The sequence below is a fragment of the Oncorhynchus tshawytscha genome, linkage group LG18 (genome assembly GCF_018296145.1).
Source record: "Oncorhynchus tshawytscha isolate Ot180627B linkage group LG18, Otsh_v2.0, whole genome shotgun sequence".
NCBI classification, from domain to species: domain Eukaryota; kingdom Metazoa; phylum Chordata; class Actinopteri; order Salmoniformes; family Salmonidae; genus Oncorhynchus; species Oncorhynchus tshawytscha.
The window spans coordinates 40,591,654-40,605,326 of record NC_056446.1 but is presented as its reverse complement, the minus strand read 5'-3'; the positions used below and the strand labels follow the sequence as shown (position 1 = coordinate 40,605,326).

General features: G+C 43.7%; 1 protein-coding gene across 1 annotated transcript; it reads right to left on the bottom strand.

The window, feature by feature from the left end:
- Positions 1-9,257: 9,257 nt before the first annotated feature.
- On the bottom strand, positions 9,258-11,703 carry fosab (v-fos FBJ murine osteosarcoma viral oncogene homolog Ab). Its single transcript, XM_024404799.2, has 3 exons — positions 11,398-11,703; positions 10,661-10,876; positions 9,258-10,488 (listed from the first exon to the last, which is right to left on the bottom strand). Exons 1-3 carry the CDS (start codon positions 11,530-11,532, stop codon positions 9,730-9,732), a joined length of 1,110 nt encoding a protein of 369 aa, XP_024260567.1. The 5' UTR covers positions 11,533-11,703; the 3' UTR covers positions 9,258-9,729.
- Positions 11,704-13,673: the final 1,970 nt, after the last annotated feature.

Here is a 13,673-nt window from a genome sequence, read left to right as displayed (position 1 = left end):
TCAGTACTGGTACTACGTGTACGGTGTATATAGCCAAGCTATCATCGGTTCAGTACTGGTACTACCTGTACGGTGTATATAGCCAAGCTATCATCGGTTCAGTACTGGTACTACCTGTACGGTGTATATAGCCAAGTTATCATCGGTTCAGTACTGGTACTACCTGTACGGTGTATATAGCCAAGTTATCATCGGTTCAGTACTGGTACTACGTGTACGGTGTATATAGCCAAGCTATCATCGGTTCAGTACTGGTACTACCTGTACGGTGTATATAGCCAAGTTATCATCGGTTCAGTACTGGTACTACCTGTACGGTGTATATAGCCAAGTTATCATTGGTTCAGTACTGGTACTACATGTACGGTGTATATAGCCAAGCTATCATTGGTTCAGTACTGGTACTACATGTACGGTGTATATAGCCAAGCTATCATTGGTTCAGTACTGGTACTATGTGTACGGTGTATATAGCCAAGCTATCATCGGTTCAGTACTGGTACTACATGTACGGTGTATATAGCCAAGCTATCATCGGTTCAGTATTGGTACTACATGTACGGTGTATATAGCCAAGCTATCATTGCTCATTGTGTATTTATTCCTCGTGTAACACATTTTGTTTCTATTATTATTATTTCAATTGTTTTATTGTATTCTGCATTGTTGGGAAGGGCCTGTAAATAAGCATTTCACTCTTAGTCTACACCTGCTGTTTATCAAGCATGTGACAATAAACATTTTATTTTATTCTTCTGGCAAAATGCTATGTACATGAAACTGATGTGCCATTTCTACCTGAGTCATAGATAAATCTACTGACCTGCCTCTATAGAGTCATAGATAAATCTACTGACCTGCCTCTATAGATCATAGATAAATCTACTGACCTGCCTCTATAGAGTCATAGATAAATCTACTGACCTGCCTCTATAGAGTCATAGATAAATCTACTGACCTGCCTCTATAGAGTCATAGATAAATCTACTGACCTGCCTCTATAGAGTCATAGATAAATCTACTGACCTGCCTCTATAGAGCCATAGATAAAGCTACTGACCTGCCTCTATAGAGCCATAGATAAAGTTACTGACCTGGCTCTCTAGAGCCGTAGATACATCTACTGACCTGCATCTATAGAGCCATAGATAACGTTACTGACCTGGCTCTATAGAGTCATAGATAAAGCTACTGACCTGCCTCTATAGAGCCATCGATCAAGCTACTGACCTGCCTCTATAGATCCATCGATCAAGCTACTGAACTGCCTCTATAGAGCCATAGATAAATCTACTGACCTGCCTCTATAGAGCCATAGATAAATCTACTGACCTTGCCTCTATAGAGCCATATATAAAGCTACTGACCTGCCTCTATAGAGCCATCGATCAAGCTACTGACCTGCATCTATAGAGCCATAGATAAAGCTACTGACCTGCCTCTATAGAGCCATAGATACATTTATATAAATAGTATATGGACCTGGTCTTCATCTGGGAGTGATGATAAGGGTAATAGACCTGTTTTGACCTGTTACGACCTGTTACAATCTGTTATGAATGGTTACCGACCTGTTTTGACGTGGTATGACCTTTTACGACCTGTTATAACCTGTAACGACCTGTTATGACATGTTGCGACCTGTTACGACCTGTTACAACCTTGTTATGACCTGTTAGGACCTGGTATTACCTGTTATGACCTGTTATGACATGTTATGACCTGTTATGACGACTCTAATTACTGGTTCCATGGCCAATGTCATAATCCAAGCCAGATGTTGAGGATTATGACATCTCTCACAAGTTTCAAGTGTTATTAGTCGTATGTACGGGATGGTATACATTGTCCAACTAAATGCTTACTTGCAGGTTCTTTTTCGACAATGCAACAACAATAAGAAATAATAAAGATAAGAATAGGAACATAAAGTAAATGAGTCAGTAAAATATGATAAACATTTTAGCAATCAGTATAATACAGGAAGGCACAATTTAAAGTCCAATATTTACACATGTATTGATGAAGGGGTATGAATCCTTGGCAGTAGAATCCTTGGTAGTAGAATCCTTGGTAGTAGAATCCTTGGTAGTAGAATCCTTGGTAGTAGAATCCTTGGTAGTAGAATCCTTGGTAGTAGAATCCTTGGTAGTAGAATCATTGGCAGTAAGAATCCTTTCACCTTTATTTAACAAGGTAGGCCAGTTGAGAACAAGTTGTCATGTATAAATTGTTCAGTATAATACGATTCTGGTAGCAGCAGTTGTGATGTGTGTGTCACACCCTGATCTATTTCACCTGTCTTTGTGATTGTCTCCACCCCCACCCCCACCCCCTCCAGGTGTTGCCCATCTTCCCTATTATCCCCTGTGTATTTATACCTGTGTTCTCTGTTTGTCTGTTGCCAGTTCGTTCTTGATCGTTAAAACCTACCAGTCTTTGTTTCCCTGCTCCTGCCTGTTTTCCTGCTCCTGGTTATCAGTCCTTCCCGGTTTTGAATGTTCTGCCTGCCCTGACCCTGAGACAGCCTGCCATTTTGTACCTTACCTTACCTTACCTTACCTTACCTTACCTGTCGTTTGCCCACCCCTGTTGTTGTAATAAACTCTTGTTACTTCTACACCGTCTGCATCTGGGTCTTATCTAAACGTGATAGTGTGTGTAGCATGAATGAGTGATTGAGTGTGTGCTAAGGTGCAGAGAATCAGAGCAGGTGGTCAGTCCAGTTCAAGTGTTCAGCAGTCTGATGGCTTGTAGATAGAAACTGTCTCTGAGCCTGTTGGTGTCAGACCTCATGCAGTAAAGGAGTGAACGGCTGGAGGGTGTGGGGTCCTTGATGATGCTGTGTTCCTTCCTCAGGCACCGTTTCGAGTAGATGTCCTCGATGGGTGGGAACACGTTGCCAGTGATATACTGGGCAGTCTTCAGCACCCTCTGGAGGGCCACGGTCCCAGTGATGTACTGGGCCGTCTTCACCACCCTCTGGAGGGCCACGGTCCCAGTGATGTACTGGGCCGTCTTCACCACCCGCTGGTGGGCCACGGTCCCAGTGATGTACTGGGCCGTCTTCACCACCAGCTGGTGGGCCTTGCGGTCATGGACGGAGCAATTCCAGTACCAGGCCGTGAAACAACCGGTGAGGACGCTCTCGATTGTGAAGCGGTAGTATTTGGAGAGGATTCTCAAGCAATCCCAGGGTGGTGTCTATGATCCCTTGTTGATGTCACCTGTTAAATCCACTTCAATCAGTGTAGAGGAAGGGGAGGAGACGGGTTTAAGAAGGATTTTTAAGCCTTGAGACAACTGAGACATGGATTGTGTTTGTGTGCCATTCAGAGGGTGAACGGGCAAAACAAAAGATTTAAGTGCCTTTTAACAGGGTATGGTAGTAGGTGCCAGAAGCACCAGTTTGAGTGTGTCAAGAACTGCAATGCTGCTGGGTTTTTCATGCTCAACAGTTTCCCGTGTGTATGAAGAATGGTCCACCACCCAAAGGCCATCCTGCCAACTGGAAACTACTGTGGGAAGTATTGAAGTCAACATGGACCAGCAAGCCCTGTGGAACGCTTTTCGACACCTTGTAGAGTCCAACGCCCCGACGAATTGAGTCTGTTCTGAGGACAAAAAGAGGGCATGCAACTCAAAACATTAGAAAGCTGTTCCTAATGTTTTGGACACTCAGTGTATGTGTATGTGAGTGGAAGTGTACTCTTCCACAATGAATAGATGGCGGGATGACGCAATCATGTCTCCACACCCTCCAGATATATTGCCCTCCCTGTCTGAGTCAATGACCTTTATTACTGGAGCTCTTGTACAAACAACTATTATAGACTCCAGTCATTGATACTGTATATGTCACTCATGACGTCATCTCTCGTTGACCCGACTGCGTAACATAATTGGTATCGTGCATCTGATCCAATTAAAGCAAATGTGTTAGTTAACGGAGATTACTCGAGGTGCTGTGGATACTGTATTTACCTAGAATGTATTTCAACACCAGATATCAGACTGGTCGTGTGTGGTCATTGCTTAGTGACAGCATGGAAAAGTTGGATTTTTATTTAAGCTTATATATAAATATCATCACAGGTATTAAATATGATGCAGACATCATCTCCCTTGACAGTGTGTATGAGAAATAGGTAATGCACATTTGTGTCATTATACATTTATATATGAGACACTACCAACGGTGGCCTGTGGAGATTTTTCTCAGTGTGTCTGTCTATTTGATATAATAAGCAAACTGAATCATTTTGTGATTGAGTCAGGAAATAAAGAGACAGGGGAGATGTACATAGTTTTTTTCTTCTTCTTTGATTTCTAAAGAATTCCATTTCCTGACTCCTGGGAGTTAAGAGGTGTCAAAGGATGAGGAACTCAGCTCTCCCCCTCTCCATCATCACTGCACTCAGAATTACATCCAGCCGCTCATTCTCTCTCTCTCTCTCTCTCCCTCTCTATACTCCCGCTCTCTACCTCTGCCTCGCCATCCTTCTGCTCTCTCTACCTCTTCCGCTCTCTCTCTCTCTCCCTCTCTATACTTCCGCTCTCTACCTCTCCCTCTCCATCCTTCTGCTCACTCTCTACCTCTTCCGCTCTCTCTCTCTCTCTCTCTCCCTCTCTATACTTCCGCTCTCTACCTCTCCCTCTCCATCCTTCTGCTCTCTCTCTACCTCTTCCGCTCTCTCTCTCTCTCTCTTTCTTTCTCTCTCTCTCTACCTCTTCCTCTCTCTCTCTACCTCTCACCCTCTACATATCTCTCTACCTCTTTCCCTCTCTACATCCCTCTCTCTCCCTCTTTCCCTCTCTCTACATCCCTCTCTCTCCCTCTTTCCCTCTCTCTACACCCCTCTCTCTCCCTCTTTCCCTCTCTCTCCCTCTTTCCCTCTCTCTACATCCCTATCTCTCCCTCTTTCCCTCTCTCTACATCCCTCTCTCTCTCTACATCCCTCTCTCCCTCCTTCTTTTCCTTTGTTCCCTCCCTCCCTCTGTTCTTTATTCTCAGACATCCACTGCTGCCTGCTTCCTCCCCTGGGTTGCAGCATCGACGCAGGTTGGCGTCACAGAGGTCTAATTTTACTGCTGTTGATGTTGAAGTTAAAAGAAGCGACGAGCACCTGCTATTCCTGCCTCCGCTCCTTCTCCCTGGAGCTGGCAAGGCATATTAATAGTGACAGTTATTACTAACACACTGTTTGAGCTGAGAAAAACATTGGAGCATCACTCGCTGTTGAGAGAAAAATGCTCTAAAGAGATATCTACTTTTGTCAGGGGGGCAGGTATTTTGTCAGGGGGGCAGGTATTTTGTCAGGGGGGGGGGCAGGTATTTTGTCAGGGGGGCAGGTATTTTGTCAGGGGGGCAGGTATTTTGTCAGGGGGGCAGGTATTTTGTCAGGGGGGCAGGTATTTTGTCAGGGGGGCAGGTATTTTGTCAGGGGGGCAGGTATTTTGTCAGGGGGGCAGGTATTTTGTGGGGGGCAGGTATTTTGTCAGGGGGGCAGGTATTTTGTCAGGGGGGCAGGTATTTTGTCAGGGGGGCAGGTATTTTGTTAGATCTTAAAGGTGTTGTGTGTGTGTGGGCGCTGAATGCTTACGACATGAAGAGGATAGCGTCAGTAGGACTAGTTTCTCTCTCTCTCTCTCTCTCTCTCTCTCTTTCTCTCTCACATATGTCATAACAAGATGCTTGTGATTGTGAACATGAGTTCCAGCAAGAGATTTGAACAAAGATTTTTGATTACAGCAACAGGGTAACCCGTAACTCCTCTGGGGGTTCTGAAACACATTCTAGGAAGAATTCACATGAAGGGAGATAAAGATCAGGAGACGTAATAAAGAACCACATGTGTAACAGCTGTGACACTTTCAAAATGATTGTAGAAAAAAGGGTGTGTCTATGATAAACCAGTCAGTCAGAGTGAGAGCGGAAGTTCATTGTGTCTTTCGGTGTGTGATTGCTGACTTCCTTACCACGACCCGCCCTCCTCTAATTCACCAGATCACGCACAAAGCCTTTCCTGAGTACAGTCATGGATTAAACTGCCTCCATTTAGTCGATACAAAGGAAATATGAAGACATAGGAAATGAGTGAATGGGTTTGATAAATGACTGGTTTTTATTTATTTATTTAACTTGTATTTTCACTGGTATTGTGGTGGGAAGGGGGTGGATGAGAGTATAAAGATAAGCAGCGAAATTCCATACCTTGGGCCTGTCTCTCATAACATGTGAGTGATACTTGTACACATCCGTATCTTGGGCCTGTCTCTTATAGCGCGTGAGTGATACTGTAAATTGAATATGATATGCTGTAGTGACAGAGATGTGAGATAAATAGGCTGAGGCATAGTGGTCAAGTATAGCATAATTAACCTCGTCGCGATCATGGTACAGATCTCTAAAGACATTCTGATCACACCTGTCAGTTAAGACCATTAAAGACCTCCCTGAGCCTCCCTTAGACCCCTTAAAGACCTCCCTGACCTCCCTTAGACCCCTTCTCCTCCAGACCACCACAACTCCTCCTGATGTCTTCCCAACATGTTACTATTTTCCCCTATGAATGAAAACTCATTCTCTACAGTGTGACCAGACTGTGTGGTCTGTACTCATTCTCTACAGTGTGACCAGACTGTGTGGTCTGTACTCATTCTCTACAGTGTGACCAGACTGTGTGGTCTGTACTCATTCTCTACAGTGTGACCAGACTGTGTGCTCTGTACTCATTCTCTACAGTGTGACCAGACTGTGTGCTCTGTACTCATTCTCTACAGTGTGACCAGACTGTGTGGTCTGTACTCATTCTCTACAGTGTGACCAGACTGTGTGCTCTGTACTCATTCTCTACAGTGTGACCAGACTGTGTGCTCTGTACTCATTCTCTACAGTGTGACCAGACTGTGTGCTCTGACAGTGTGACCAGACTGTGTGCTCTGTACTCATTCTCTACAGTGTGACCAGACTGTGTGCTCTGTACTCATTCTCTACAGTGTGACCAGACTGTGTGCTCTGTACTCATTCTCTACAGTGTGACCAGACTGTGTGCTCTGTACTCATTCTCTACAGTGTGACCAGACTGTGTGCTCTGTACTCATTCTCTACAGTGTGACCAGACTGTGTGCTCTGTACTCATTCTCTACAGTGTGACCAGACTGTGTGCTCTGTACTCATTCTCTACAGTGTGACCAGACTGTGTGCTCTGTACTCATTCTCTACAGTGTGACCAGACTGTGTGGTCTGTACTCATTCTCTACAGTGTGACCAGACTGTGTGCTCTGTACTCATTCTCTACAGTGTGACCAGACTGTGTGCTCTGCACTCATTCTCTACAGTGTGACCAGACTGTGTGCTCTGCACTCATTCTCTACAGTGTGACCAGACTGTGTGCTCTGCACTCATTCTCTACAGTGTGACCAGACTGTGTGCTCTGTACTCATTCTCTACAGTGTGACCAGACTGTGTGCTCTGTACTCATTCTCTACAGTGTGACCAGACTGTGTGCTCTGTACTCATTCTCTACAGTGTGACCAGACTGTGTGCTCTGTACTCATTCTCTACAGTGTGACCAGACTGTGTGCTCTGTACTCATTCTCTACAGTGTGACCAGACTGTGTGCTCTGTACTCATTCTCTACAGTGTGACCAGACTGTGTGCTCTGTACTCATTCTCTACAGTGTGACCAGACTGTGTGGTCTGTACCTTAAAAAGCCAAGTTTAGCATCAGAGTAAAGTACGATCGTGGGGGTATATGAATAATTGAATATAACATCGCTTTGCTCTTAAAAACGGGAGTCTTCTCACCACACCACCACTCTTGTTCCCTGTTATAGCTGTCTGTGGTCTGTGGCCCTACTATGTCCATTATTGCCCAGAACAGTAGACCTAGTCTAAAGGTTTCTGCTTTCAAATGTAGCCTATATCAGCAGCCCCATGCCTCACCATTTTATTGAGCATCTTTCTTCTTTAGTTCAAAAGTTAGACATCTATATTTTACAATACCTTTTTCTGTATGAGGGTAAAGATGACAAAATAATCAAATTGAATATTTCCTCCCATAGAGACATTTTCTTCACAACAAAATACAAGTGGATCATCTATTCAACACATGACATACATCGCTTTTAGAGTGTCGGATACAGACCTCAACATTCTGCAGGTGCACAGACTAAAGCACGATACTCTGGTTATGTTGCTGGCAATGAGATGACAAAAATGCTGCCATTTTTTATTTCAGGAAAAAGCTTTAGCTTATATACTGTTGCAATCTTATCGAAAATGTCCCAGACTGAACTCTCCAGCTGTTTCAGAAGCCTTCATTTACGTGAGCAGTCCCGAGGGATCGAATAGTGATAAGCAACTCCTTCATAATAAAAACACAAGATTGCATCTAGTTAGACCATTGTCAGACATTTAGCTAAACCCTAATTAGCTCCAAATGCTGTGTGCTGTTGCATGCATCCCGACAGCGCGAGAGAGCATCCTGTGATGCAGAAGAGAATATATAAATCTTCTGATTGACATAGTTGCTCATGTAAAACGGGTTAAAAAAAAGTGGAAAGCAATTGATTGCCAACGCGGTTTAAGCCGAATACGTTACAGAAATATTATCAGCCGTTGAGGCAGCAACATCTATATTTGGGCACGGAAGTGGAGGTCACGGCGCAGCGTTCCGTTGCCCAGTGAGAGAAAAAACAACGGATAAGCACGCACTGACGTCAGAGCGCTCTGACGTTGAGTCGACCTTGGCAACAGAGCGATGGAACATTAAACAGACAACGCATGGAGATCCTGGAGAGGAGTAGACTGGCCAATCCCGCAGAGCCTGGTTCCTCTAGGTTTCTTCTTCCTAGCCACGGCGCTTCTACAGCTGTATTGCTTGCAGTTTGGGGTTTTAGGTTGGGTTTCTGTATAGCACTTTGTCATTTGCTGATGTAAAAAGGGCTTTCTTTATAAAAAATAATTATATTTTTATGGTCCAATTTTAGACAATTGTGTAAATGCCCCTATAGAACACTGTTATTCGATATACTATATAAAGTATTTCAGTGCAAATTGTGTGTTTATTTAGACAAAGGGGGAAGAAGCAAAGAGATCTTTTTAAATATTTCATTTCCTTTTTATTTGTTAGGTTTACAAAGGTTGTTTGCTTTGTAGTTCATTTAAATAAATACAAAAATACATGTAATAAATTAAATACTAACGTTTTCACAGAAAACTCATACTAAGATATAGACCACTCAGACCATGGTTAGAGAAGCTCATCATGTTTTGTTTTTTATATATACCACAAACAAGTTCACATTCCATCAATCAGAAAACAAACTGGTCAAGATGACTTGTTCTTCAGCGCAATATAAGTTAACAACTTTGTTATCTAGAGCCATAAAATCAATATACGGTTTGTAAACCCAAACTATTATGTGTTATAAGTTAAACATGCTTTAACTTGCTACAGAGTTGAAAGAGGCAAGTAATAACCGATTATAGTCGAGACAACTTGGTAAACAAATCAAATGCGGCGCTTCCTGGTTGTGTGTCCAAGTCCATAGCCCAGCGATCATTCTGCACATCTAACACTGTACATGAAGTGCCAAATGTGCTCTAGAGGAAGTTGTGTTGTGTGGAAAGGGGGGGGGTCCTCAAATGCACTGCGTTTGACCAGATCCCGAAGCAGTGCACTATATAGAGAGCCATTTGGGTAACTCAACTTGAAGTTCTCCTCACAGGGCTAGGAGGGTAGGGGAGCTGAGGGAATCAGAGGACTGGTCATTGCTGGTGCTGCCTCTCCGGTGTGCTACACCACAGGTAGGGAAAGCCTCAGCCTCTGGGTAGGTAAAGACAAATGAAGACTTATAGGTAGTGCAGGATGGGGTGCAGGTGACCACGGGGGTGCACAGGGGCTCAAAGTCATTATTGGCTGTACTGTAGAGAGGCTCCCAGTCCTGGGTGTACAGGGAGCTGGTCAGATCGACCTCGGGCACCGACCGGGCCGTCTCCATCTCCGTCTTGACGAGGAGAGACAGGGACTCCAGGCAGGCTGTGTCCAGGTCGGCCATCTTGACGTCGGAGAAGGAGGCAGTGGACAGGAAGGGACTGCTGGAGAATATGGAGGCAGAGGTTGAGAGGGTGGAGGTGGACGGGATGGAGGCGAGGGGAGTGGCGGAGCTGGATACCATGCGCTGTGGTGGGGACAGCTGGATGGAGACCCCATGGGAGGGAGAGATGGAGGGGAAAGTCGTGTCCATATCAGAAGGGATCTTGCAGATGGGCTGGTGGGCTGCCAGGATAAACTCTAATTTCTCCTTCTCTTTGAGCAGGTTGGCGATGTCGTTCTGGAGAGCGGACTTCTCGTCCTCCAGCTCGTCGGTTTCACCCTGCAGAGTGTCGGTGAGTTCCTTCCTCCTGTTGCGGCATTTAGCTGCTGCCTGCTTGTTCCTCTCTCTACGGACTCGCTTCTTCTCCTCCTCCTCAGGCGAAAGCTATAGAAGAAAAAAATAAAGAAAATTAAGTCCCTGTAGTTCTCCAATTCAATGCAAATGTCATCATTAAACCCTACATGCACGGTTTTCCATATTCAAAACGAAAGCAGTGTACATACATTGTTGCAACACTATAGTCCCATAGACCAGCTTTAAGATCAGTTAGAATTACCGGTTCCATTTTGCCTCTGCGCCCAGAGCTGTGGCCCTTGTTCCTCATGGCTCTAGTGTAGGTTGGGGGGCTGGCACTGTAGGGATGGGCTCTGTAAGAAGGTGCCACAGAGGATAGCGGCTGGACCAACCACTGCAGGTCTGGGCTGGCAGAGATGGCCGTAACAGTAGGGATGAAGGACGGACCACTGGACACTGAATTCAGGTCTGTGAAGTCCTGTTGCAGAAGGAGGGTAAATCAGTCAGTACAGTAGAATGTATATAGAGAGAGGGTCAGCTACTAAGGAGGGTGGGTGGTACTGCTGCTGAAGCAATGCACCAGCATCATTTCACTCATGCATATGAATTTAGTCAGTTGGTCGGTCTATTAAAAGCCATAGTGTTTATAAATATCCCTAGTGATGTAGGCTATGACGCTTAACTTCTCTGGAGTTTCCTCGCTGCTTGTTAAATGAATGAACTACAGGAGCGTGTAGCCAGTGCTCTGTTGCAGAGCATAACAGTGAGACTTTAGAAGCGTCTAGCTTTATATGCGTCAACATCTACTATGCACATTCATGCATTGTTATAACATGTTAAAGTGTAAGATACGATTTGATAAAAGGTTTAGCTGCATACGGTATCGCTGGAATTGCATGGTTTTATAATCCATCATTACTGCGTGGTTATTACACTTATAAAACAGGTATTTAATGTAATTGTAAAAAGGCAATACGCCACATTGACTGATGTATATACCTGAGATTGAGGAGAGCCCATGCTGGAGTAGGATCCCTCAGGAGAGTTGAAGTAAACCAGCTTGTCGCCGGATGGAGAAGCTGTACTACAGCGAGAAGAAGAGTCACAGTCGGTGTTGAAAGCGGAGTACATCATCGTTTCAGGAGATCACGAAGAAACTCGATAAAATTCCAAATCAAGTGAAACGAAAGTAAGCCCCGGCTAAAGCTGTCAAAGTCAAGTGATCCTTTTGGCAGGTTAGCTGATGTCTCTTTCGTTTGTTACAGTATCGCTCTTCTGCTGCGGAAAGTTTGACTACCGACTTTGACAGTTCGTATGGTTTTTATAGGCTTTGCAGACCGTCTGACGAGGAAATAATCGTGACGTAAAATTGGGACGTACCTTCCTTGAATGGGTGAGGAGCACAACATAACAACGGTTTATGAAAATACTAAACACAAATGATGAGACTTGTAACACATTTTTAACTATCGAATAAATTCATTTTGTGCTTAAAAGTGCTTTTATTGTGTGTTTATTGGCAACAAAAAAATGGTTTAAAAAAAGTTAGAACTTCAAAGTTCCCTTTCTCAAGAAATGGAACGTTCCAGAAGGAGATCCCGTCAACGTAATTTACCTTATATGGTGCATCCTGTTAAATGGGCGGGCCCTGCTGGGAAACGCAGAACTATTGAAGATGGGAAGGTTGAAGACGATGAAGTAATTCCATACAGAAGCGTCCGAAAAGAAACCAATTCATAGGACCAGCTCCATTGATAACTACTAGCGCCGTTGCTAAATTGCAAAGAGTTCTGGGATATTATAATCCTCCTGTTTTAATTAACCTGTATATTTTGAACCTAGACAGGAACATGACGTTAAGGAAAGACAACAGAGAACTAACTGGCTGTTGTGAAAACTGGAATATGGGATACTAAATGGTCAGCTATGGCAGAATATAACAAAGTAAAGCTATTTATGGTTAACATTATGTATAGTTACTTTCAACAACAATGCAATAGTTTATATAGGATTTAATGCTGTGTTATTTGTGTTTTACCAGAGGACCTATATTGTCCCATGGTAATGATGTGGAATATACGTTAATTCTCCTATGCAGGTTAGTTTCACAGCCTACAGGCCCTATGCCTATTTTAAATACCAATATGGTGCACACCCTAGTCCTAATCTAGACCCCAGAATAACTGATGATAATTGATTACCAGCTTTGGGACAGTAACCGAAAGGTTGCTGGATTGATTCCCTGAGCTGATGTAACAGTATAACTTTAGACCGTCCCCTCGCCCATACCCGGGCGTGAACCAGGGACCCTCTGCACACATCAACAACAGTCACCCACGAAGCATCGTTACCCATCGCTCCACAAAAGCTGCGGCCCTTGCAGAGCAAGGGGAACTACTACTTCAAGGTCTCAGAGCAAGTGACGTCACCGATTGAAACGCTATTTAGCGCGCACCACCGCTAACTAAGCTAGCCGTTTCACATCCGTTACACTGACAAGGTAAAAATCTGTCGTTCTGCCTCTGAACAAGGCAGTTAACCCACTGTTCCTCATCATTGTAAATAATAATTTGTTCTTAACTGGCTTGCCTAGTTAAAGAAAGTTTAAATTATTTATGTATATATATATATATATACGCAACTTCCCTATTTACTGAAGAAAATATTGAACAACTTGACATTGGGTAGAATTTAGGAGGGTCCCGATGCCTATGTAGTATTTACATGTAATTTCAGTTAGGTCCTTGAAAATATGCTAAAGTTCCTCACGAGTGTAAACTGATTCAACAATGTACAGGTGTTACTAATACCTGAAAAACTGATCAATTACGTGTAATGCATATAAATCAAAATCAAATCAAATTCAAATCAAATTTTATTTGTCACATACACATGGTTAGCAGATGTTAATGCGAGTGTAGCGAAATGCTTGTGCTTCTAGTTCCGACAATGCAGTAATAACGAACAAGTAATCTAACTAACAATTCCAAAAAACTACTGTCTTATACACAGTGTAAGGGGATAAAGAATATGTATATAAGGATATATGAATGAGTGATGGTACAGAGCAGCATAGGCAAGATACAGTAGATGGTATCGAGTACAGTATATACATATGAGATGAGTAGAATAGCTCTATAGAAATACGGGCATTCTAGAACTATTGCACAAATCACAAAACAGAGATCAATAATAATACCATGCAGCTGCTGTAACTGAGGCCAACAACATGTACTTTGGCCCGAGGCAATGTTTGTACCTTTCGGTTCCAGGTG